The sequence below is a fragment of the Procambarus clarkii genome, chromosome 92, assembly GCF_040958095.1.
Source record: "Procambarus clarkii isolate CNS0578487 chromosome 92, FALCON_Pclarkii_2.0, whole genome shotgun sequence".
In the NCBI taxonomy this organism is placed as follows: Eukaryota; Metazoa; Arthropoda; class Malacostraca; order Decapoda; family Cambaridae; genus Procambarus; species Procambarus clarkii.
Window position 1 is genome coordinate 11,075,332 of NC_091241.1, and position 19,861 is coordinate 11,095,192.

The 19,861-nt window shown below is 42.3% G+C and overlaps 1 protein-coding gene across 1 annotated transcript in view; it reads left to right on the plus strand.

Annotated features, from left to right (window-relative positions):
• LOC123775057 (uncharacterized) overlaps nucleotides 1-18,413 on the plus strand; it is a 39,745-nt gene extending 21,332 nt beyond the window's left edge. The window contains exons 2-11 of the mRNA XM_045769854.2: nucleotides 5,385-5,500; nucleotides 5,836-6,026; nucleotides 6,625-6,811; nucleotides 7,372-7,532; nucleotides 8,996-9,083; nucleotides 9,985-10,115; nucleotides 10,933-11,071; nucleotides 11,620-11,849; nucleotides 12,641-12,816; nucleotides 15,194-18,413. Of these exons, the coding sequence (XP_045625810.2) occupies nucleotides 5,385-5,500; nucleotides 5,836-6,026; nucleotides 6,625-6,811; nucleotides 7,372-7,532; nucleotides 8,996-9,083; nucleotides 9,985-10,115; nucleotides 10,933-11,071; nucleotides 11,620-11,849; nucleotides 12,641-12,816; nucleotides 15,194-16,545 (2,771 nt within the window). The 3' untranslated portion in view covers nucleotides 16,546-18,413. The remainder of the gene's footprint in view (nucleotides 1-5,384; nucleotides 5,501-5,835; nucleotides 6,027-6,624; nucleotides 6,812-7,371; nucleotides 7,533-8,995; nucleotides 9,084-9,984; nucleotides 10,116-10,932; nucleotides 11,072-11,619; nucleotides 11,850-12,640; nucleotides 12,817-15,193) is intronic.
• Nucleotides 18,414-19,861: the final 1,448 nt, after the last annotated feature.

The following is a 19,861-nucleotide window of genomic DNA, read 5'->3' on the forward strand; positions in this document are numbered from 1 at the left end:
TTATTGTCCTGTGAACCACAACACTGTGGTGACAGCTGGTGAGGGGGAGGGAGAGGGAGAGGGAGAGAGAGAGAGAGAGAGAGAGAGAGAGAGAGAGAGAGAGAGAGAGAGAGAGAGAGAGAGAACCTCTCACACACTCACAGCTCCCTGACAAGAGGGAGCCAGCTTAACTTAGCTGCCAACACCCACACATCGTGTCAGTATGGCGGACAGCCCGCCTGCTTTCATAACTCTCACTGTATTTCTCATTTCTATACTTCGAGAGAGAGAGAGAGAGAGAGAGAGAGAGAGAGAGAGAGAGAGAGAGAGAGAGAGTGAATGAGAATTCGTGAATACTGTATACTCACCTTAAATGTACTCACCTAGATGTGCTTACAGGGTCGAGCTAGGCTCCTGGCCCCGCCTTCTCAATGTAGATTAATGCAATGAGCCGTTATTCACGCTTCTATCATATATACATGATCCCTCGTTCTTCTGTTCCTAACCTTGAACAACGCTGCTGTGTCTACCTTGTTTAATTTCCATTAGAATCTTATATGTTGTTGTCATGTCTCATCTGTGTTTCCTTTCCTCCAGTGGATAAGGTTCAGTTCTCTCAATCTTTCCTCATAGCCCAAACCCTTCAGCTAAGGAACGATCCTTGTTGCCTACCTTCACACTCTTTCTAATTTGTGCTTGTCCATTTATACTGAAAACTGATTCATTTATTTATTTATTTATTTATTTATTTATTTATTTATTTATATACAAGAAGGTACATTGGGTTTGATTTGTGTCTCCAGTCTCCAAATATGCCCTCTGGTGCTATTGTTCTAAACTGCAAATATTGGCACTCTGTGAGTACTTGATCAATTACCCCAATAATCTTGTATGTCATTATCATGTCCCATTTCTTCTTTTCTACAGAGTAGATGCGTGCACTACCCTCAATCTTTATTCTAGCTCAGTCCCCTTAGCTCAGGAACGAGCCCTATGTAGTATATCTTTGGAGCTTTCATAAATGTCTTATTTTTTTATGTAGGGGGGTTCCATGCCGGGGCTGCATACTCAAGAGTGTGTCTCACAAGGGTAGTATATAGCTTTTTTAAGACTCCTTGGTGCACGTTCATGGGAGCTCTCGGTACGTTAGCAAGTATGGTACCAACGTTGTTTTGTTGTGTCACTGGTGTTATGATAGAAGTGGTGTCGACTCCCAAGTCTGTCTGTCTCTCTCTCTCTCTCTCTCTCTCTCTCTCTCTCTCTCTCTCTCTCTCTCTCTCTCTCTCTCTCTCTCTCTCTCTCTCTCTCTCTCTCTCTCTCTCTCTCACGTGGGAACTTGTCTTCCATACATTCTGTGTTGTATTTGAGATCTCTCTCGAATTCTTAAACTAATAACCTCACACTCGTCATATGTTATATATATTTATAAATATATATATAATATTTTTATTTTTATTTATATACATAATTACATTATATTATTATATTTAAGCCCAGCTAGGACGCATACTCTTGGTGGGTAGTTAACAGTTAAGTGAGATTGAATTGCTGCTCTAACAGCCTCATTTATGTTGAGATTATCACGTCAAGATATTTATGTTGAGAGTTAGGGGAGGCTAATGAGGGTGGTGGGGGGCATGGGGGGGGGGAGAATGGGTGGGGGTGGATAAGGAGGGGGTGTAAGTGGGTTAGGGACCTAAGAACAGGACGAACCGAGGAGTAGAAATGTTTTATTCATGACACACAAGCTGTCTTAATTACCTTATTAGATACTGTAATCACCTCCACACCTGCTCACTCCCCCCCCCTCACCAGTCCCCCATAAAACAGTAATTCCTATAATTTTTATACAAATTTACCCCCAGTAAGGCGCTCATATGATACACAGCCGCCGCCAGCGGCAGGAGGACATTCAAACAGTGCCACAAATATCTTTAGGGAGAGAGAGAGGACCGTTGAGAGGGGGTTATCTTGAGATGATTTCGGGGCTTTTTCGTGTCCCCGCGGCCCGGTCCTCGACCAGGCCTCCACCCCCAGGAAGCAGCCCGTGACAGCTGACTAACACCCAGGTACCTATTTTACTGCTAGGTAACAGGGTAAAAGAAACTCTGCCCAATGTTTCTCGCCGGCGCCTGGGATCGAACCCAGGACCACAGGATCACAAGTCCAGCGTGCTGTCCGCTCGGCCAACCGGCTCCCGGGGTGCCAGAGACCTTCATTTGTTATTACGTATCATTTTACACAGACCTGTTAACCTACAAGACGACTAAGCAACCAACCTTGACGTGAGCCGCTTGAGGTAAACCATGTAGACAAAAGGTGTGGAGGTGCGGGCGGGGGAGAGAGGCTGGAAGCCCGCGCCAGACAGCTGTTGGAGAGACTTGCGGTCAGCGAGCCAAAGATTCGAAGTGCGGCCGGCGGACTGCTCGAAGCATCTCGTGACACGATTGGTGAAGCAGGAGCCGTCGGCGGCGGGAAGAACCAGCTGCTGTTCCCGTCTAGTGGGATTACCACCCGAGTAGTTTAGTCTTTAAACTGTCTTTTACATACATTCTTGTAAAGCCACTAGTACGCGTAGCGTTTCGGGCAGGTCCTTAACCCTAATTTCCCCGGAATACGACCCCGCCGAATCGTTTAACAACCAGGTACCCATTCACTGCTGGGTGAACAGAGGTCTTAGTAGACATTTGCACCTGTGTTGGTGATCAGTCTTTCCACTAGTTGCCCATAGCATTGACGTTTGTACTGATACACTCAAAATTTCGTAAGGGTTCGCATTTGGCAGTTTGGCGTTAGGTAGTTGGGCTGTTAGGGGGGCATTTGGCGCTGGTGTGTACTTCATGTTGGTAATGATACATATTGATATTTTGTTGAGAAGATAAATCTCATATTTCGTATTCGCTCGACTACGTCCATGGAAGCGAAGACGGTTCCTTGGGCAACCTTGAGGTGTATGTACTCACCTGTACGCACACAAGGGTGTGTGTGTGTGTGTGTGTGTGTGTGTGTGTGTGTGTGTGTGTGTGTGTGTGTGTGTGTGTGTGTGTGTGTGTGTGTGTGTGTGTATTTACTATTTGTGTCTGCAGAGTCGAACTATTATCTCTTGGACCCCGACTTTTTAACCAATCTATTTTTCCTCTATTATATTTAATACATATATATATTTCACACACACACGCACGCGCGCGCGCGCGCGCGCGCACACACACACACACACACACACACACACACACACACACACACACACACACACACACACACACACACACACACACACACACACACTGTCCATGATAATCACCCGTCTTGTGAGAGCGCGATGGGCCTGTCAGTCTGCTCGAATCCAAGCGTTGGTACCGCTCCCTGGGTTGATTGGTGGTCCCGGTGCTGGGGCCGCTCCCCAGTCACCCAGTGAGACACACACACACACACACACACACACACACACACACACACACACACACACACACACACACACACGGGGTGTAAACCGGAGGTGATCCTGCTCTGCTCCAATACCACTTGGCTACAAGTATCTCAACAAGGATCCAGACACAGTATGGACACACACACATTAGGAATTACCTGAATTAACCATAAAGGCACGAAATCTAGTGGCCTCGATGGGGTCAGCAAGCCAGCAACTTGTTAATGTAACACCACTCTAAGGTAACACCACCCTAAAATGTACCACTATAATGGAACACCACTATAATGGAACACTAAACTATCCTGAGTAACACTTCCTCATCGGTTGCCCTTGATAACACTGTTATGAGCTGACATATGATGGTTACACCGGAACCAAATTAAGGTACACTGCCAATAAGGAAATGCTAACACAAAGATTAAATACGCTGCCACCATCTGCCTTTGACCATTGAAACTATATCAAGCAAGGAGCTGTAACACCCAGGACCTCCCCCCCCCTTAGAGTTCACACCCAGGGAAGCCTTCTCCAAGAGGTCAGCCCAGATGACCTCCGGTTTATCTTGTATATTGATTAAAAATTCCTGGGTTAGTCTTAGTCAGCATAGTTTCAAGTATGTAATATTTCATGCAAGGAAATTAGACTCCAGATTCTTATGTGTAAACATCCCTGGATCTCCCCCTTTTGGCCAGGTCAGAGGTCAGTCACATGTAATTAATAACTCCTCTCTTGAAGAGTGTAGGGTGAATGTCAAACAAGCTTTTTGAAATATTTCTTGAGTGTTTGTACACTCTTGGTGGGTAGCAACAGCAGATCTCCCCCTCCCCCTGTGGGGGTTGTATATAGAGGTCCTTTAGTGACTTAGAGAGGCAGAGTGCGGTACACCGGGATCGAGAGCGGGGCTGTGAAGAACATCTCAGCCAGGGAGAGACAGATAGCTTAAGGTAATGTGTGTGATCTCTGAGTTTTTGTTCCATGTCCAAATTTCTTAACTTTTTGCCAGTGATAGGGTAGGATTTATAATTGGTGATTGACATAATTTTGGTCTCAATAAACTTACGTGAAATTTCCCGTCTGTGTCAATTGTTGAATTCTCTTAGCCTTTTGGATATAGTGGCTGACAACCGTTTTCATAATTAATGACAGTCATAGAAGTACTCTCCAAGTCAATCAATGTTTCTTGCCTCGTTGCTTGATATAGTTTCAATGGTCAAAGGCAGATGGTGGCAGCGTATTTAATCTTTGTGTTAGCATTTCCTTATTGGCAGTGTACCTTAATTTGGTTCCGGTGTAACCATCATATGTCAGCTCATAACAGTGTTATCAAGGGCAACCGATGAGGAAGTGTTACTCAGGATAGTTTAGTGTTCCATTATAGTGGTGTTCCATTATAGTGGTACATTTTAGGGTGGTGTTACCTTAGAGTGGTGTTACATTAAATCCATTTAGAAATTGATTTAAACATAGTGAGTTTAGAGGCGTTGCTGGTGTGGGTTACTGGTGGTGTTCAAGTTTATTAATAGTGACAATAAACTACATCTTATTGTATTGAGACTGTATTATTGAGACAATAAAAGGATAGTGGCATAGGCTATTTCTACCCTCAAGTGTTTGTTAATAGATGTAAGATATACAGATATATACATATATATATTATTTTAATTTGATTTAGATATATGAGTTGTTACATTCTTGTACAGCCACTAGTACGCGTAGCGTTTCCGGCAGGTCCTTAATCCTAATTTTTCCCCGGAATACGACCTGCTAAATCGTTTAACAACCAGGTACCCAATTACTGCTGGGTGAAGAAAGGCTACGGTTAAGGATTGGCGCCCAGTCAATCCTCCCCGGCCAGGATACGAACCCATGTCAAAGCGCTCGCGAAGAGCCGGACGAGTGTTTTACCACGGGGAGGGAGGGAGGGAGAGCAATACTACAATACATGTGACCACATATGTGACCCTCATAATGACAGGTGTACCGGCGCTTGAGGTGGTTGGGACGAGGCCTCCTTCCCTGTACTCTGGGCAGCCTGACCCTCTGACCTCTGACCTCTCCAAAGACCAAGACCTCGCCCATCCCAGCAACACAGTAAGTACACTATTACTTTCCTCACTTTATGTACATAACCCGTTATACTCTTGACCAAGTGTGGATAGCAACCAACGCTTAAGCTGCCTCATAGACACTTGACAGGAACTGACGCCTGACAGGACGGCTGACAGAAAAAACGTCCTCGCGGTCCGGTCTCCGACCAGGCCTCCAGACCTACACTTGAAACGATTCATCGATTCCTCGTTTATTCTGTTCCATAAATCAGCAAGTGTATACCAGTAAAACAATTGGAAGGTCTGTAGAATATCTTACCAAAGGGCTTGGTTCCAAATATGATGCATTTCTCACTAATTCTTTCTCTGTTCCTCCAGGTGGCGTCGCCGGAGAGGAAGACGGCTGCCGCGGGTGACGGCGGAGGGTCAGGGAGCCGAGGGTCACGTGAATCACGAGGGTCGCCGGTGAGGAATGAGGAGGGCCCAGGCAAAATGTCCCTCACGCTAAGCAAGCGTGACCTCCTCAACCAGATGGTGACCCAGACCAAGCAACACCGTCAACAGATCAGGTGAGTAGACCTCACCTCGTGCGCCAGCTTCGGCTCATCATCCTTGCAAATATTTAAATTACATCTTGGTATGTCAGGCCTATGAGAGGCTAGGTTATTTTAATGCCTTAAGCTTGAGGGAGCCGGTCGGCCGAGCGGACAGCACATTGGACTTGTGATCCTGTGGTCCTGGGTTCGATCCCAGGCACCGGCGAGAAACAACGGGCAGAGTTTCTTTCACCCTATGCCCCTGTTACCTAGCAGTAAAATAGGTACCTATGTGTTAGTCAGCTGTCACGGGCTGCTTCCTGGGGGTGGAGGCCTGGTCGAGGACCGGGCCGCGGGGACACTAAAGCCCCGAAATCATCTCAAGATAGCTTTAGTAAGGAAACCCTAGACCATCCCTGGCGATTTAAACAAGCCAATCTTCCCTACAATAGATGGAAGGTTGACTTATCATCACTCACTACAATATACACTACGTATACTTCAAGTCTGGAGAGTGACCTGAACTTGAAATGCGATGAGCTTGAAATAAATGCCCTTGGCGAATGAGCAGAATTTGAATTACGTGCACTTGGTAGAATGAGTCAAACTTGAAATTCACGAACTTTTGCAGGAGTCTGGAGAACGAGTTGGAGCGGCTGCGGTCCGGGGACATGTTGAACAAGTGTGAGGTGAGTGTGTCGGGCGTGGAGTGGCGGCCCGGGGACGTGGTGGGCGAGGGCTCCTTCTCCACCGTGTACCGCGGCGCCTACTGCGGCACGGAGGTCGCCGTCAAGGAACTCAAGTTCAAACTTTCTCAGGTAAATATCTCTGTTTATGTACTTGATTGTTATTATGTCACTTGTTAACTATTTCTGGGTGTATCACTTGATTACTTGTTTGTCATTTGGTGGCTGTCGGGTAAGCCAGGGTAAGAGACTGTCAAATTTTAACTGTTCATTCACGGCTTGGGCGGGTAGGCGGTTCCATTGGTTTACAACCCTGTGGGTGGAAAAGCGTCTGTTTTCAGTCCAATATTGTGGCTTTTTGAGCTTGAAACCGTTGTTCTCTTGTTTTGTTTTATTTTGTTCTCATCAGAGCTTTTAAAGACGTGGTCTGGATTAATATTCCTCAAAATTTCAAATATTACTGGAATCCAGCTTGATAAAATGATAAGACAATTATTTTTATTTTATTTATTTATATACAAGAAAGTACATTGTAGGAATACATAACATTTGTGTCCTTACATTAAAGCAAAGCCACTAACACGCATACCAGGTCCTTAACCTCTTATCTTTGACCTACACGTTAAAGTAACGTAACCTGTACACGGTAACCTAGTATTATAACCATCTCTCAAGTGCCTGACTCCCTGCAGGATGACAAGAACTACTTCAGGTCAGAGGCGGCTCTCCTGCAGCAGCTCCATCACCCACGGATTGTCCTCCTGATGGGGGTGTGCACTGGTGCCGCCCGGCCCTTCATGCTGCTGGAGTACCTCTCAGGTGGCACCCTCTACAACCTTATCCACACCACCACGTGAGTACCTGGATGTCTATGACCTTATCCACACCACCACGTGAGTACCTGGGTCTCTGTGACCTCATCCATACCACCACGTGAGTACCTGGGGTCTCTATAATCTCATCCACACCACCACGTGAGTACCTGGGGTCTCTATAATCTCATCCACACCACCACGTGAGTACCTGGGGTCTCTATAACCTCATCCATATCCCCACGTGAGTACCTGGATGTCTATGACCTTATCCACACCACCACGAGAGTACCTGGGGTCTCTATAATCTCATCCACACCACCACGTGAGTACCTGGGGTCTCTATAACCTCATCCATATCCCCACGTGAGTACCTGGATGTCTATGACCTTATCCACACCACCACGAGAGTACCTGGGGTCTCTATAATCTCATCCACACCACCACGTGAGTACCTGGGGTCTCTATAACCTCATCCATACCACCGCGTGAGTACCTGGGTTTCTATAACCTCATCCATACCACCACGTGAGTACCTGGATGTCTATAATCTCATCCACACTGTGTTCATAGAGAGAAGGTTACAGACACACGTAATGGGTTCGGTAACTGAACCCCCAAATTCATTTAGCTAAAACTAAAAACAAAAAAGCTAAGCAACTTACATATTCGGTAAGCTAGTTAAATAAGTTGATTTGCTTATCATGCACAACCTAACTAGTTGGCAACGGTGGAAAGGTTTCAATCCCTCGTATTTACTCCCTACAGTTAGCAAACTGGGGATATTTGGCTAACATTTTTAGCTAGTAGATCAGTTTAATGAAATATTTACAAATGCCTAAACATTTGTTATAGAACTGTCCCTAAATTCGTGTATTTTTTTGCTCTCAAGTGACACAGTGAATAATTTAGGTGACACGGTTTACATTTGGTCAGCAGGTAAGCAGACTCCCCCTAAAGATACTTGTAGCTGAGTCTAAGCCAAGCAGTAGTAACATCTAGGAGTCTGCTGATTTTATCGGATGATCCATATATATGTGGCTCTTCTCGCATGATAGCAACATGATAGATGGAATGGCTTATAATCATTTTGTCTCAGATCTAAAAGGTTTCGTTGAAGCTCTTGGTGTGTTATTTTACTCAGACTGCTTGTAGGCAATCCAAGGTTGCTTGTAGTTAACTCTAGACCAGGTAACATGTACAGGTAGGATTTCTTGCTCGTCTCAATAAACATACCTGAACTTGTACAGGTAGGATATGGATCAGATTGTATGTCATTTAATGTATCTTCTTCGAACATTTTCTTCTAAGTTGTTTTAATGTTCAATAAGAAACCATAAATTAAAAATATAATTTTCAGGAGTTCACATGTTTACATTAGTTAATTATATTTTGCTTATTTTGCATTTTCTTTTGAGAAAAAATAATTTCCTGTTTGTTTGAGTTGGGTTTTTGGTTAGGTTTTATTTCAATAATGAATTACTTCACTATTTTCATTTGGCAGTCGGGAGAGACTGGACCACGCTGCGTACTTCGTGGTGGCTAAAGACGTGGCTCAGGGTATGAACTACCTCCACCGGCACGAACCACAGGTAAATGGCACCTTTGGTGTCTACTTCAGCGGGTAGATGGCACCTTCGGTGTCTACTTTTGAGGGTAAATGACACCTTCGGTGTCTACTTTAGTGGGTAGATGGTACTTTTGGTGCCTACTTTAGCGGATAAATGGCACTTTTGGTGCCTACTTTAGTGGGTAGATGGTACTTTTGGTGCCTACTTTAGCGGGTAGATGGTACTTTTGGTGCCTACTTTAGTGGGTAGATGACACTTTTGGTGCCTACTTTAGCGGGTAGATGACACTTTTGGTGCCTACTTTAGCGGGTAGATGGTACTTTTGGTGCCTACTTTAGCGGGTAAATGGTACTTTTGGTGCCTACTTTAGCAGGTAAATGGCACCTTTGGTGTCTACTTTAGCAGGTAAATGGCACCTTTGGTGTCTACTTTAGCAGGTAAATGGCACCTTTGGTGTCTACTTTAGCAGGTAAATGGCACCTTTGGTGTCTGCTTTAGCGGGTGAATGGTACCTTTGGTGTCTACTTTAGCGGGTAGATGGCACCTTTGGTGTCTACTTCAGCAGGTAGATGGCACCTTTGGTGTCTACTTTAGCGGGTAAATGGCACCTTTGGTGTCTGCTTTAGCGGGTGAATGGCACCTTTGGTATCTACTTCAGCGAGTAGATGGCACTTTAGTGTCTACTTCAGCAGGTAAATGGCACCTTTGGTGTCTACTTCAGCAGGTAAATGACACCTTTAAGTCGCTGCTTTGAGTCACCTTATTGCTCCAGTTGATGTACTCATTTATATATACCACGTTAATGTGCTTTCTTTAACTAATGATAACAATAATGACAATAAAAATAAGAGTAATAAAAGTAACAAAGAATAATTGCATAAAGTTGTATAACCCTACAAGTGTTTTATTCTTGGTGTTGTAGGTACTTCATCTTGACCTCAAGTCTATGAACGTCCTCCTTGACTCCTACTACAGGGCAAAAATTGCGGACTTCGGCTTCTCTATCTTGAGGCGGTCACGAACTGGCTCTCCCGCCCAGCATGGCTCTATCAGGTGAGATGGTCACAAGCCGTGTGGTTCTATCAGGCAAGACGGTCTCAAGCCAGGTGGCTTTATCAGGCAAGACAGTCACAAGCCAGGTGGCTCTATCAGGCAAGACTATCTATTTTTTTTTTTTTTTTTGAGATATATACAAGAGTTGTTACATTCTTGTACAGCCACTAGTACGCGTAGCGTTTCGGGCAAGTCCTTAATCCTATGGTCCCTGGAATACGATCCCCTGCCACGAAGAATTGTTCACTCGGCTCTCAGGTAAATCCTACACAGTACATTCATATGGTGGAAAACTCCCAAATATGCATACAAGTCTTGGGAAATAAATTTAGAATTATGAACAGGTATTGATTGATTGTACTGTATTTTGTTACTGACATTGTGTGCCTCACCTCTTGTGAATCCCCACCTGGTGAGTACTGGAGTACTGGGCAAAAGCTCATTGAGGCAAAAGTTGATGTGGTGTGAATACAGTACTACACAAGGTGCTGTAGAGGTAATTTCATACTGTACTTATATTTTTGGTAATTTATCATTTCTATAAATACATTTTAGCCAATTTTTTTATTTTATATTTTTAAAATCTTATTTTTTTATAAATATTATATCAGTAAAGTATTATTATTATATTATTATTATTATTTATGATTTTATGATTATTATTATGATTATTATTATTATTATTAGTATTATTATTAGTATTATTATTATTATTATTATTATTCTCCCATCCCTTTTGCTGTTAAACCATGTAAGCTGTATGGGTGAATATTTGTTGTGTTTTGCCTTGTATATAAAGCTTTTCCTCTCTTGCTAGAGGGACGCCCGCATGGATGGCTCCTGAGCTGCTGACCCAAGGTGAGGTGTCGGCCAAGTGTGACGTGTACAGCTACGCTATCATTCTCTGGGAGATGCTCGCCGCCAGCCACCCCTTCAAGGGCCTTGATATCTTTCAGGTGATTACTGGTAGCATTATTAACTCAGAGATGGGGCCCCTTTGCTAGTGATCCTCTACATTGGTCATGCATTTTCGTAGACTGAGATTGTAGCAAAATTGTAGTGAAATTATTCATGTAGACTTGTATAATCGTCATGGTTTTAGTCGTATACAATGTTTAAAAGTAATTATATACTACTGTACATTAAAGTAATTACAAGAATGGTAAATACACAAGAAATACTAGACAATATGGATGTATTTTTAGCACTAACTGACATGGCTACAATTGTTCAGGGACTGTCCAGTATGAATGTCTTCATTCCCAAATTGTTTTTAATAGGGAAAGTTTCATGAAATTTTTCAATAATGACTTGTGTACCAAAAGCCAGAACTCCAAATAACATAAAAATTTCACTATTCCAATATTATGATTAAATTATAATGTTTGAATGAGTTATCACATCTGGTCTGAAGTTTGTGCCATCCTAAAGACTTATTAAAAATCGTTATTTTCTCCCATAGATCATGTAAAGACTTATTAAAAATCGTTATTTTCTCCCATAGATCATGGAGACCATTGAAGCAGGAGGTCGACCACCACTGCCCTCTAGTGGCGTATCTCGGGAACTGAAGGAGCTCATTACCTCATGCTGGGCCCAGAACCCCTCCCTACGACCAAGTTTCGAAGAGATCCTGGGCGCCCTGGAGTCAGCAGCGGTGCCCGCATCATGGCGAGGTGTTCTGCACAAAGCTAATATCACCCCATCTCTCCTCTCTGATGTCACAGCTGCCAGGTGGGTCTTGTGTTGCTCCTTTTGATAACTACAACACTGCAGTACATTATTCCAGATTAGTTTTAAATGCAGGATTTTATTTAGAATTTTTAAGGAAAGGTTTCCACATAGATTGTAGAAAATTAGTTTGATATGATAGGTCTTGTGCACAAATTTCAACAATGTGGTGTATTTATGAGAAATTATTATAGTGGGATCCAACTCTGGGGAATTCAGAGATGTGGGTTTGATCCCATACTATGACCTCTTATCATGGCCCAGTTGAAAGTGTTCCGTTTTGGGACACGGATTTGATCCCATTAAATGGCCTCAATATTTTCTCACAAGACCTATAGTGGTATTCATATTTTGTACTAAAGTTAAATACACTGTAGATTAGAGAAAGATAGCATAAGGTACACTGAAATTAGCTCATTTACATTGTACATTATGTACTCAGTTTCACAATTTAGATAAAGTTATTTTGAGAAGTCTTTAGGACTTTAGGAAAATAAATGCATTATGAATTTAATTTTTGTTTAATCTTTAGAAGTACATCACATCTTTATAACCAATTAAATAATGTAAATTGTCAAATCAGATCTTTGTATTAATGAAAAATAGAAACATTTACTGGTAAATTTCTGTTTACTTGAATTTATAAGTTTTTAAATGGGTGAGATGCTGACTGCTTGAACACTGGAGATACAGTGATTAATCCAAGCATCTAGTGGGTCACTTTTGATGAGCAGAACTGCCACTGGGATGATTCAAACATCAAGTTTAGGTGTCTAGCTAAATGCTCATTCCAGGACAATCATTGGTGTGGTTGAGCAGAGTGTGGAGCTCATGCGACGATCTCTGCAGCTCCAGAGAGCTAACAGCAATAGACACCAAGACCAGGTGGTGAAGGGCCAGCTTCACCATCATGACAGTGTGGATGGGGAGCAACCAACACCTGCCAGACACACCACCAGAGATGACAAAGGTTACTCATTTGATCACTTTAATTTTATAACATTTAAATCAGTTTTTTGTAGCTATCAATACAGTACTGTACTTGTCGAAGACTGGAGACTGGGCTCCAAATTACCAGAGAGGGTGAAGGGAGTTGTAGGAATTTCCCAACCCATATTGAGAATTTAGGATAGCTATTTATACATATTTTGCTTACAATATAGTTATTGTTTTAAATCTTTTACAAGATGTGATAGGTGTTCTCTTTGTATGTATTTGTGTATCTCTGTATGTATTTCCTGCCTGAAACGCATAGCATTTCGGGCAGGTCCTTAATCCTATGTTCCTGGAATAAGACCCCACCAAATCATTTAACAACCAGGTACCCATTGTACTGTTGGGTTAAACAGAGGCTACAGTTAAGGATTTGCACCCAGTAAATCCTCCCAGGACAAAGTACTCGCATAACGCCAGGTGTACGTCTTACCACTATGCCACGGGGACTTGCAATGTGGTTTAAGACACCACTCTGCTGCGAGATTCTGGTTAATTTTAACTCTTTGTGGACAAGCAGAGTCCACCCAGGGTGCACTCTGCCTCTGCACTCTGCGTGGCCTTACCCTGCATGTGTGCATTTCAACTATGACACCAAAGTCGGTTAAAAAAATCTTCCTCTTACAGCAAGACACACCAAGGTGTAGAATGTAGTGGTGAGAAGTAACATTCCACTTTTAACATTTTACAAACATGTTTTTTCTGTTATTAATAATACTATATATTCAATAAATACACTTTTCCATAATACAATAGTCTCACTAGTTAGGATAGAATATATTTCTTTGCAGTGCCTCTGTAATTTAGTCTACATATTATTTAACCTTTTTCTTTTGACCCTCACTGTGCAGAGATATCCTGGTTTATTTTGACCTTCACAGTGCAGAAATATCCTGGTTTATTTTGACCCTCACTGTGCAGAGATATCCTGGTTTATTTTGACCCTCACTGTGCAGAGATATCCTGGTTTATTTTGACCCACACTGTGCAGAGATATCCTGGTTTATTTTGACCCTCACTGTGCTGAGATATCCTGTTTTATTTTGACCCTCACTGTGCAGAGATATCCTGGTTTATTTTGACCCTCACTCTGTTGAGATATCCTGGTTTATTTTGACTCCTCACTGTGCTGAGATATCCTGGTTTATTTTGACCCTCACTGTGCTGAGATATCCTGGTTTATTTTGACTCCCACTGTGGAGAGATATCCTGGTTTATTTTGACCCTCACTATGCAGATATCCTGGTTTATTTTGACCCTCACTAAGCTGAGATATTCTGGTTTATTTTGACCCTCACTGTATTGAGATATCCTGGTTTATTTTGACCCTCACTGTGTTGAGATATCCTGGTTTATTTTGACTCCTCACTGTGCTGAGATATCCTGGTTTATTTTGACCCTCACTGTGCTGAGATATCCTGGTTTATTTTGACCCTCACTGTGCTGAGATATCCTGGTTTATTTTGACCCTCACTGTGCTGAGATATCCTGGTTTATTTTGACCCTCACTGTGCTGAGATATCCTGGTTTATTTTGACCCTCACTGTGCTGAGATATCCTGGTTTATTTTGACCCTCACTGTGCTGAGATATCCTGGTTTATTTTGACCCTCACTGTGCTGAGATATCCTGGTTTATTTTGACACTCACTGTGCTGAGATATCCTGGTTTATTTTGACCCTCACTGTGTTGAGATATCCTGGTTTATTTTGACCCTCACTGTACTGAGATATTCTGGTTTATTTTGACCCTCACTGTGCTGAGATATTCTGGTTTATTTTGACCCTCACTGTGCTGAGAGATCCTGGTTTATTTTGACCCTTCACTGTACAGAGATCCTTGTTTATTTTGACACTCACTGTGTGGAGAGGTCCTGGTTTATTTTGACCCCTCACCCTGCTGTGAAATTCTGGTTGTTTTGACCTCAACTTTTCCATTTGTGGTTTATACACTATATTTCGACCCACACTATTTGTGAGTTTTTTTTTAAGACCTTACCTGTGAGTCACTGTATTTTGATGCCCCATATAAAATATTATAATTTGAGATTTAATCTTGAGCATTGTGCATTGATACTAATGAGAAATATGTTTTATAGTTTGTCTAATGACTACATGTTGCATATACTATCATAAAATTACATATATAATGATTAGGTATATAAACTAAAGAATAAGATAAATTCCACAAGCATTGACAACATAAAATAATACTTGCCACTGAGATTCATATTAAAAGTTGTATTATATGTATCATATGCACATTTAACTTTGTATTGGCTTATATTATCCTGGCAAAGTTATAAAAAATTTCAGCAGATTAGCTGGATTCAAATAATATTGATATGTACTGCAGGTGGGAAGTTGTCCAGGTCACCGCGTGATAGGTCAAAACAGGCCAGACGATCCTCCCCGAGCAAGCAGTCTCGTCTTAGGGAATTGACACCTGTGCGCCAGTCATTGGGTAGAAGTTCAGAGCAGGACCCTCAGCAGGAATCTGTGCCATATAAGAATGATCGTCGTCGATCTCCAGATAAGAGATTGCGTCCACTCCGCAGTGACTCCAACAGAGTGGGCGATGCAAGGGAGAGTAGTATTGATCAACCCAGAGGGAAGAAAGGGCTGAGCAGAGACAGACGCAGGAATCACCTGGACGAGAATTCTCCTGAAAGTAAAGATCGTCGAAGAGGCAACGGGCACAGTTCAGAAAATAAAAGAGACAGAGAAGGCAGGGAAATGAATGCAAGAGATGGGAAAGACCGGGGCAGAGACAAACAGAGGATGCCGAGGGAAAAGATGAGACAAAGCAGAGATCGAGGTGTTGATGACTCTGAGTGGGATGACAAATGTGCTTATGACCGAGGACAACGTGCTTCAAGACAGGCTATTGCACAAAGAAATAGTATGAATAAAGAAAAGTCCTCTCATGACCGACGGTCCAATAGTCTAGAAAGTCACATAGAATGTGTAGATCGCCGTTTTAGTACCAGAGACCAGCACTCTAGTGGTAATGAGCGACGTTTTAGCAGCAGTGATAGGCATTCTGAACTGCGTCGAGAGATCCGCAGGCGCAAGTTCTACAGCAGGGAGCGGCAGGCACTGGGAGAGAAAAATGTGCGTGTAAAGAGAAATAGCAGACATCCAGAGCAAGCAGTAGACAGCAGGGACAGTCTCGGTGAGAGTCCTGAAGAGTCCTGGACCAGCCTTGAGGGAAGCAGTTCGACAGGCTCCAACAATGTCTTGGATGACCCGGATGATCATCACTTAGTAAGGAGATATTCAGCAAGTCCAAGACGGCTATCACCAGAGAGACGATATTCTCCTGCAGTTCGAAGTCCCGAACATAATCGCCGCTCACCAGATCGTTACCATAACTTCAATTTTCACCACAGTCCAGAGAGGCGGCACTCTCCTCGCAGCCCTCAGCGACGCTCCAGGATACGGACTCCTGAAACCAGACGAACAGAGTCGGGAACAAGGCTTGGTCCCATGGTGACATCAGAACAACTGATGAGCCAGAAACAGCGGTTGCGTCCTGTGCGGCCATCTGCTCTCTCTGATCTGACCCACATGCCTGAACACTCCCTTAATGACATTTCCCTCATTCTAAAGACGGCTATTACTAAACGTCGTGATGCCTTTGAGGAAGGACTTAGTGGCCGAGACACTTATCTTTCAGATGATATAGACTGGTCAGATTGGCACTGAGGAGTGATGCACAATAATGAAATACTGTACAGTACATCAGTGAAACACAAAATGCTCAATCTCATCACATTCATTTATGTATAATTCAGTTTATTTGTAATGCAGATAATTAAAAATTTCCATGTATGTTGTGCCCACTGGGAACATTCTAAGAGTGTCATTAGTTGATGTTGATGACAATTCGGTGTTACTCTAGGATATTGTGCCCACTGGGTTACAATACCTGTTTTATCCATAAGAATCTTTTTATTCCATTTTGTGGAAGATTTTTTTTTAAATACAGTAATATTGTTTTCCAAGTTACAGAGTTGGTAATGTGAATACCTACCACTGGAACTCAACATTATCTGTATAAAAGGAAATATTTTATTATATGTAATTAAGGTTTTGGTGCTGATTGAGAAGAGTTAGGACATGGTGATCTAGACCAGCCATCTTGCAACAGTAGGTATGGAATGTATCCTTCCGGATATTGTAAATACAGTACCACAGGCTTATATGATACTTCCCCTCTCTCTCTCTCTCAACTCAGCTTTAATGTGTATGTAAGGTGTCTGTATAAATACTGTTAATACTGTATTTCTTGGCAAGAACTGATTTGTTGTCTCAATAATTGCTATGCACAATTTCCATTCCTTTCCTAAGTTCTCATCTGAAAATCAAGCACGACCCTGACTGTAATGACACTATTCCTATGACACAGGTTCAGTGTCATAGGAATATCTATACATTCACAGCTCTTGAATAATGTCTTGGGAAAAACAAATCACAAAATTGCAGTAAAAATTGTTTGCTGACAGTAACACCTTAACCTACCTGTCTGCTGCCTTGATGTTGCAAGGTTGTCAGAAGTAAACAGTGCCTCCACAAGTGCTGCGACCATCATAGACCACATAATCAGTTATTGAATGTCAATACAATGATTGGGATGTCAAAACAATCATCCAAAAACTTAAGTCAACTCTCAAACATAACTGAAAAATTGGGACTGAATGAAATTTGAATTCTTTTCAAGGTCAATTGGAACTCTCACAATGGGCAACAGTATCAAGCTCAACAAGCCACAAAAGGGACAGAAAACAGATGCTTTTTCATCCATTGTGTTACTGTATAAACCCAAGACATTATTTATCTATCAAATCCATGAATGTCAAGACAAAAATCCAACTGGAAAAATCCTCAGGAAGAATCAGGGGGACCGTTGACAAGCTCGCTGGTTTTCTGTCCCAATCGACACCGCTAGAAATAGTGAGCCTCGGGTAAATTTGGATCCCTGGCTATAGATGAATGACAAGTGGATAATAACTTGAATTTGTACAGAGTCTCCAGTCTACTGACTGGAGTCAGTAGCAACAAAGATTCCTGAATGCAGATGTATGAATATTGGATGATCTAGATCACTGGTAGTTATATGATTTGAGGAAATGATAGCTAAGGTTGCTGGTTGTAAACAGACAATTTGATAGGATGATGCCCAGGGACATACACTACAGGTATGTAATGACTGTTCCTGATATGGTATGTAGTGTATGAGCTCATGATGCTTTCACCAAAGGAGGTATGTTATGGTGAAGGAACATGGCAGGAAGAGTGCCCCTGCCATGTTCCATGAGTTGATACATTCCGGTATTTTACCCGAGTTCAATGTTGTATAACTGCTGAATACTATGTATGTATAAAATGCTAATTTTGCTTTGATCTTCAAAGTGAGACGTCAGCATTATACATAAAAAGTTGCCTATACTTAGCTCTATTTTTAAGAGATCAAAAGATAATTTTGTAAAAACAAAGATACAGAAGTTTCTTTTATAACTTCAGTATTTGTACTCTTAAGCATCAAATAATTTAATAAAGTTTATTATTATTAATACCTGTTCACTTAGAAATAATTTTTACCAATGGAGGAAAATCAGTGATGAAACTTGCTGTGCATTTTAACCTTAGCTGACATGATTGCAGAATCCCCTCAAACACCACCACCACCTTGGCTGACATTACGAAGAGGTACATAAGGTTGCCTAATACATATCTGCAGACAAATTGTGTGAAGGACTGCTGATTTTTTTCACCTGAATTTGAGATTAGCTGTTTAGAAATCCATTGTGATTTTGCTATTTTTATTTTGAAGAGTGGTAATAATATAAAAAGTACAGAGGAGTCAATTACAGCTTTCATAATACAGCAGGTATTTGTATTTATCAAGCAGTCTCTTACTCTTGGTTGTTGGGATTTGACTTTGTTCTCTGCACTTGGTCTTGATTTTTTACAAAGAACTTTGTTGTTGTTGGCAATCTAGGTCTGTTTATATCACTGTAACTGTGACCACTCAGAAGATTCGTCACCCATGACCACTGTGGTCAAAATACTGGTGCAGTTGGTGGGGAAGACCCCTGGCGGCTTGGGTTCAGGTTCAAATCGTCTAAGGGTCATAATAGTGATATCTATGCTTGGGGACCATTTGAGCTTTACTCGCATACTGATATGTTTTAGATCTAGATTCAGGCCAGCTGTTGGGTATGTCATGGTGGTGGATGAGTCAAGAGTTAGTTTTTGGTAGATACATGCCTATCCCCTGACAGCTGAGTGGACAGCGCTTCGGATTCGTAATCCTGAGGTTCCGGGTTCGATCCAAAGTTTCTTTCACCCTGATGCCCCCTGTTACCTAGCAGTAAATAGGTACCTGGGAGTTAAGACAGCTGTCACGGGCTGCTTCCTGTGGGTGTGTAACAAAAAGACCCATGAAGGGAGGGGGGCAAAGAGCCATGGCATCATCATTGTTCTTGCCTCCATCATCACACCTTGCACATAATGGCACTTAATGAACAAAAACCCACACCTTATTGCCTAAACTACATTGTACTGTTTACAGTCACATGCTTTGTGGAATATCCAGTTTTCAGTGATGACCAAACCACAACTCATAAGATGGAGAAGCGACGACGTTTTGGTCCATCTTATACCACTATCAAGTCGTGTGGTACAACTTGGTCCAGGATGAAGCGAGACGACGTTGCTTCTCCATCTTCTGGTGTGTGGTTTGGTCATCATTTCTTCAGCCACGGTATTGTAACTCATCCTCTGCATCCAATTTTCAAGATTATGGAAAGTCTTGATTTTCCAGTGCCTTTTTTTAGTCTCTTACTTCCCTCTCCTTGATAAAATCATTGGTGAATTCAATACTTTTGACATTGCTCGACTTGTATCCTTTTTGCTCTTCTATTAGTATCTTTAATGGTATCCAGGACGCTTCTAAGGGAGCCCCTTGTGGCTCCCTAAACCAATCTCGCCGAGTTGGCTCCAAACTACTTAGCCCCAT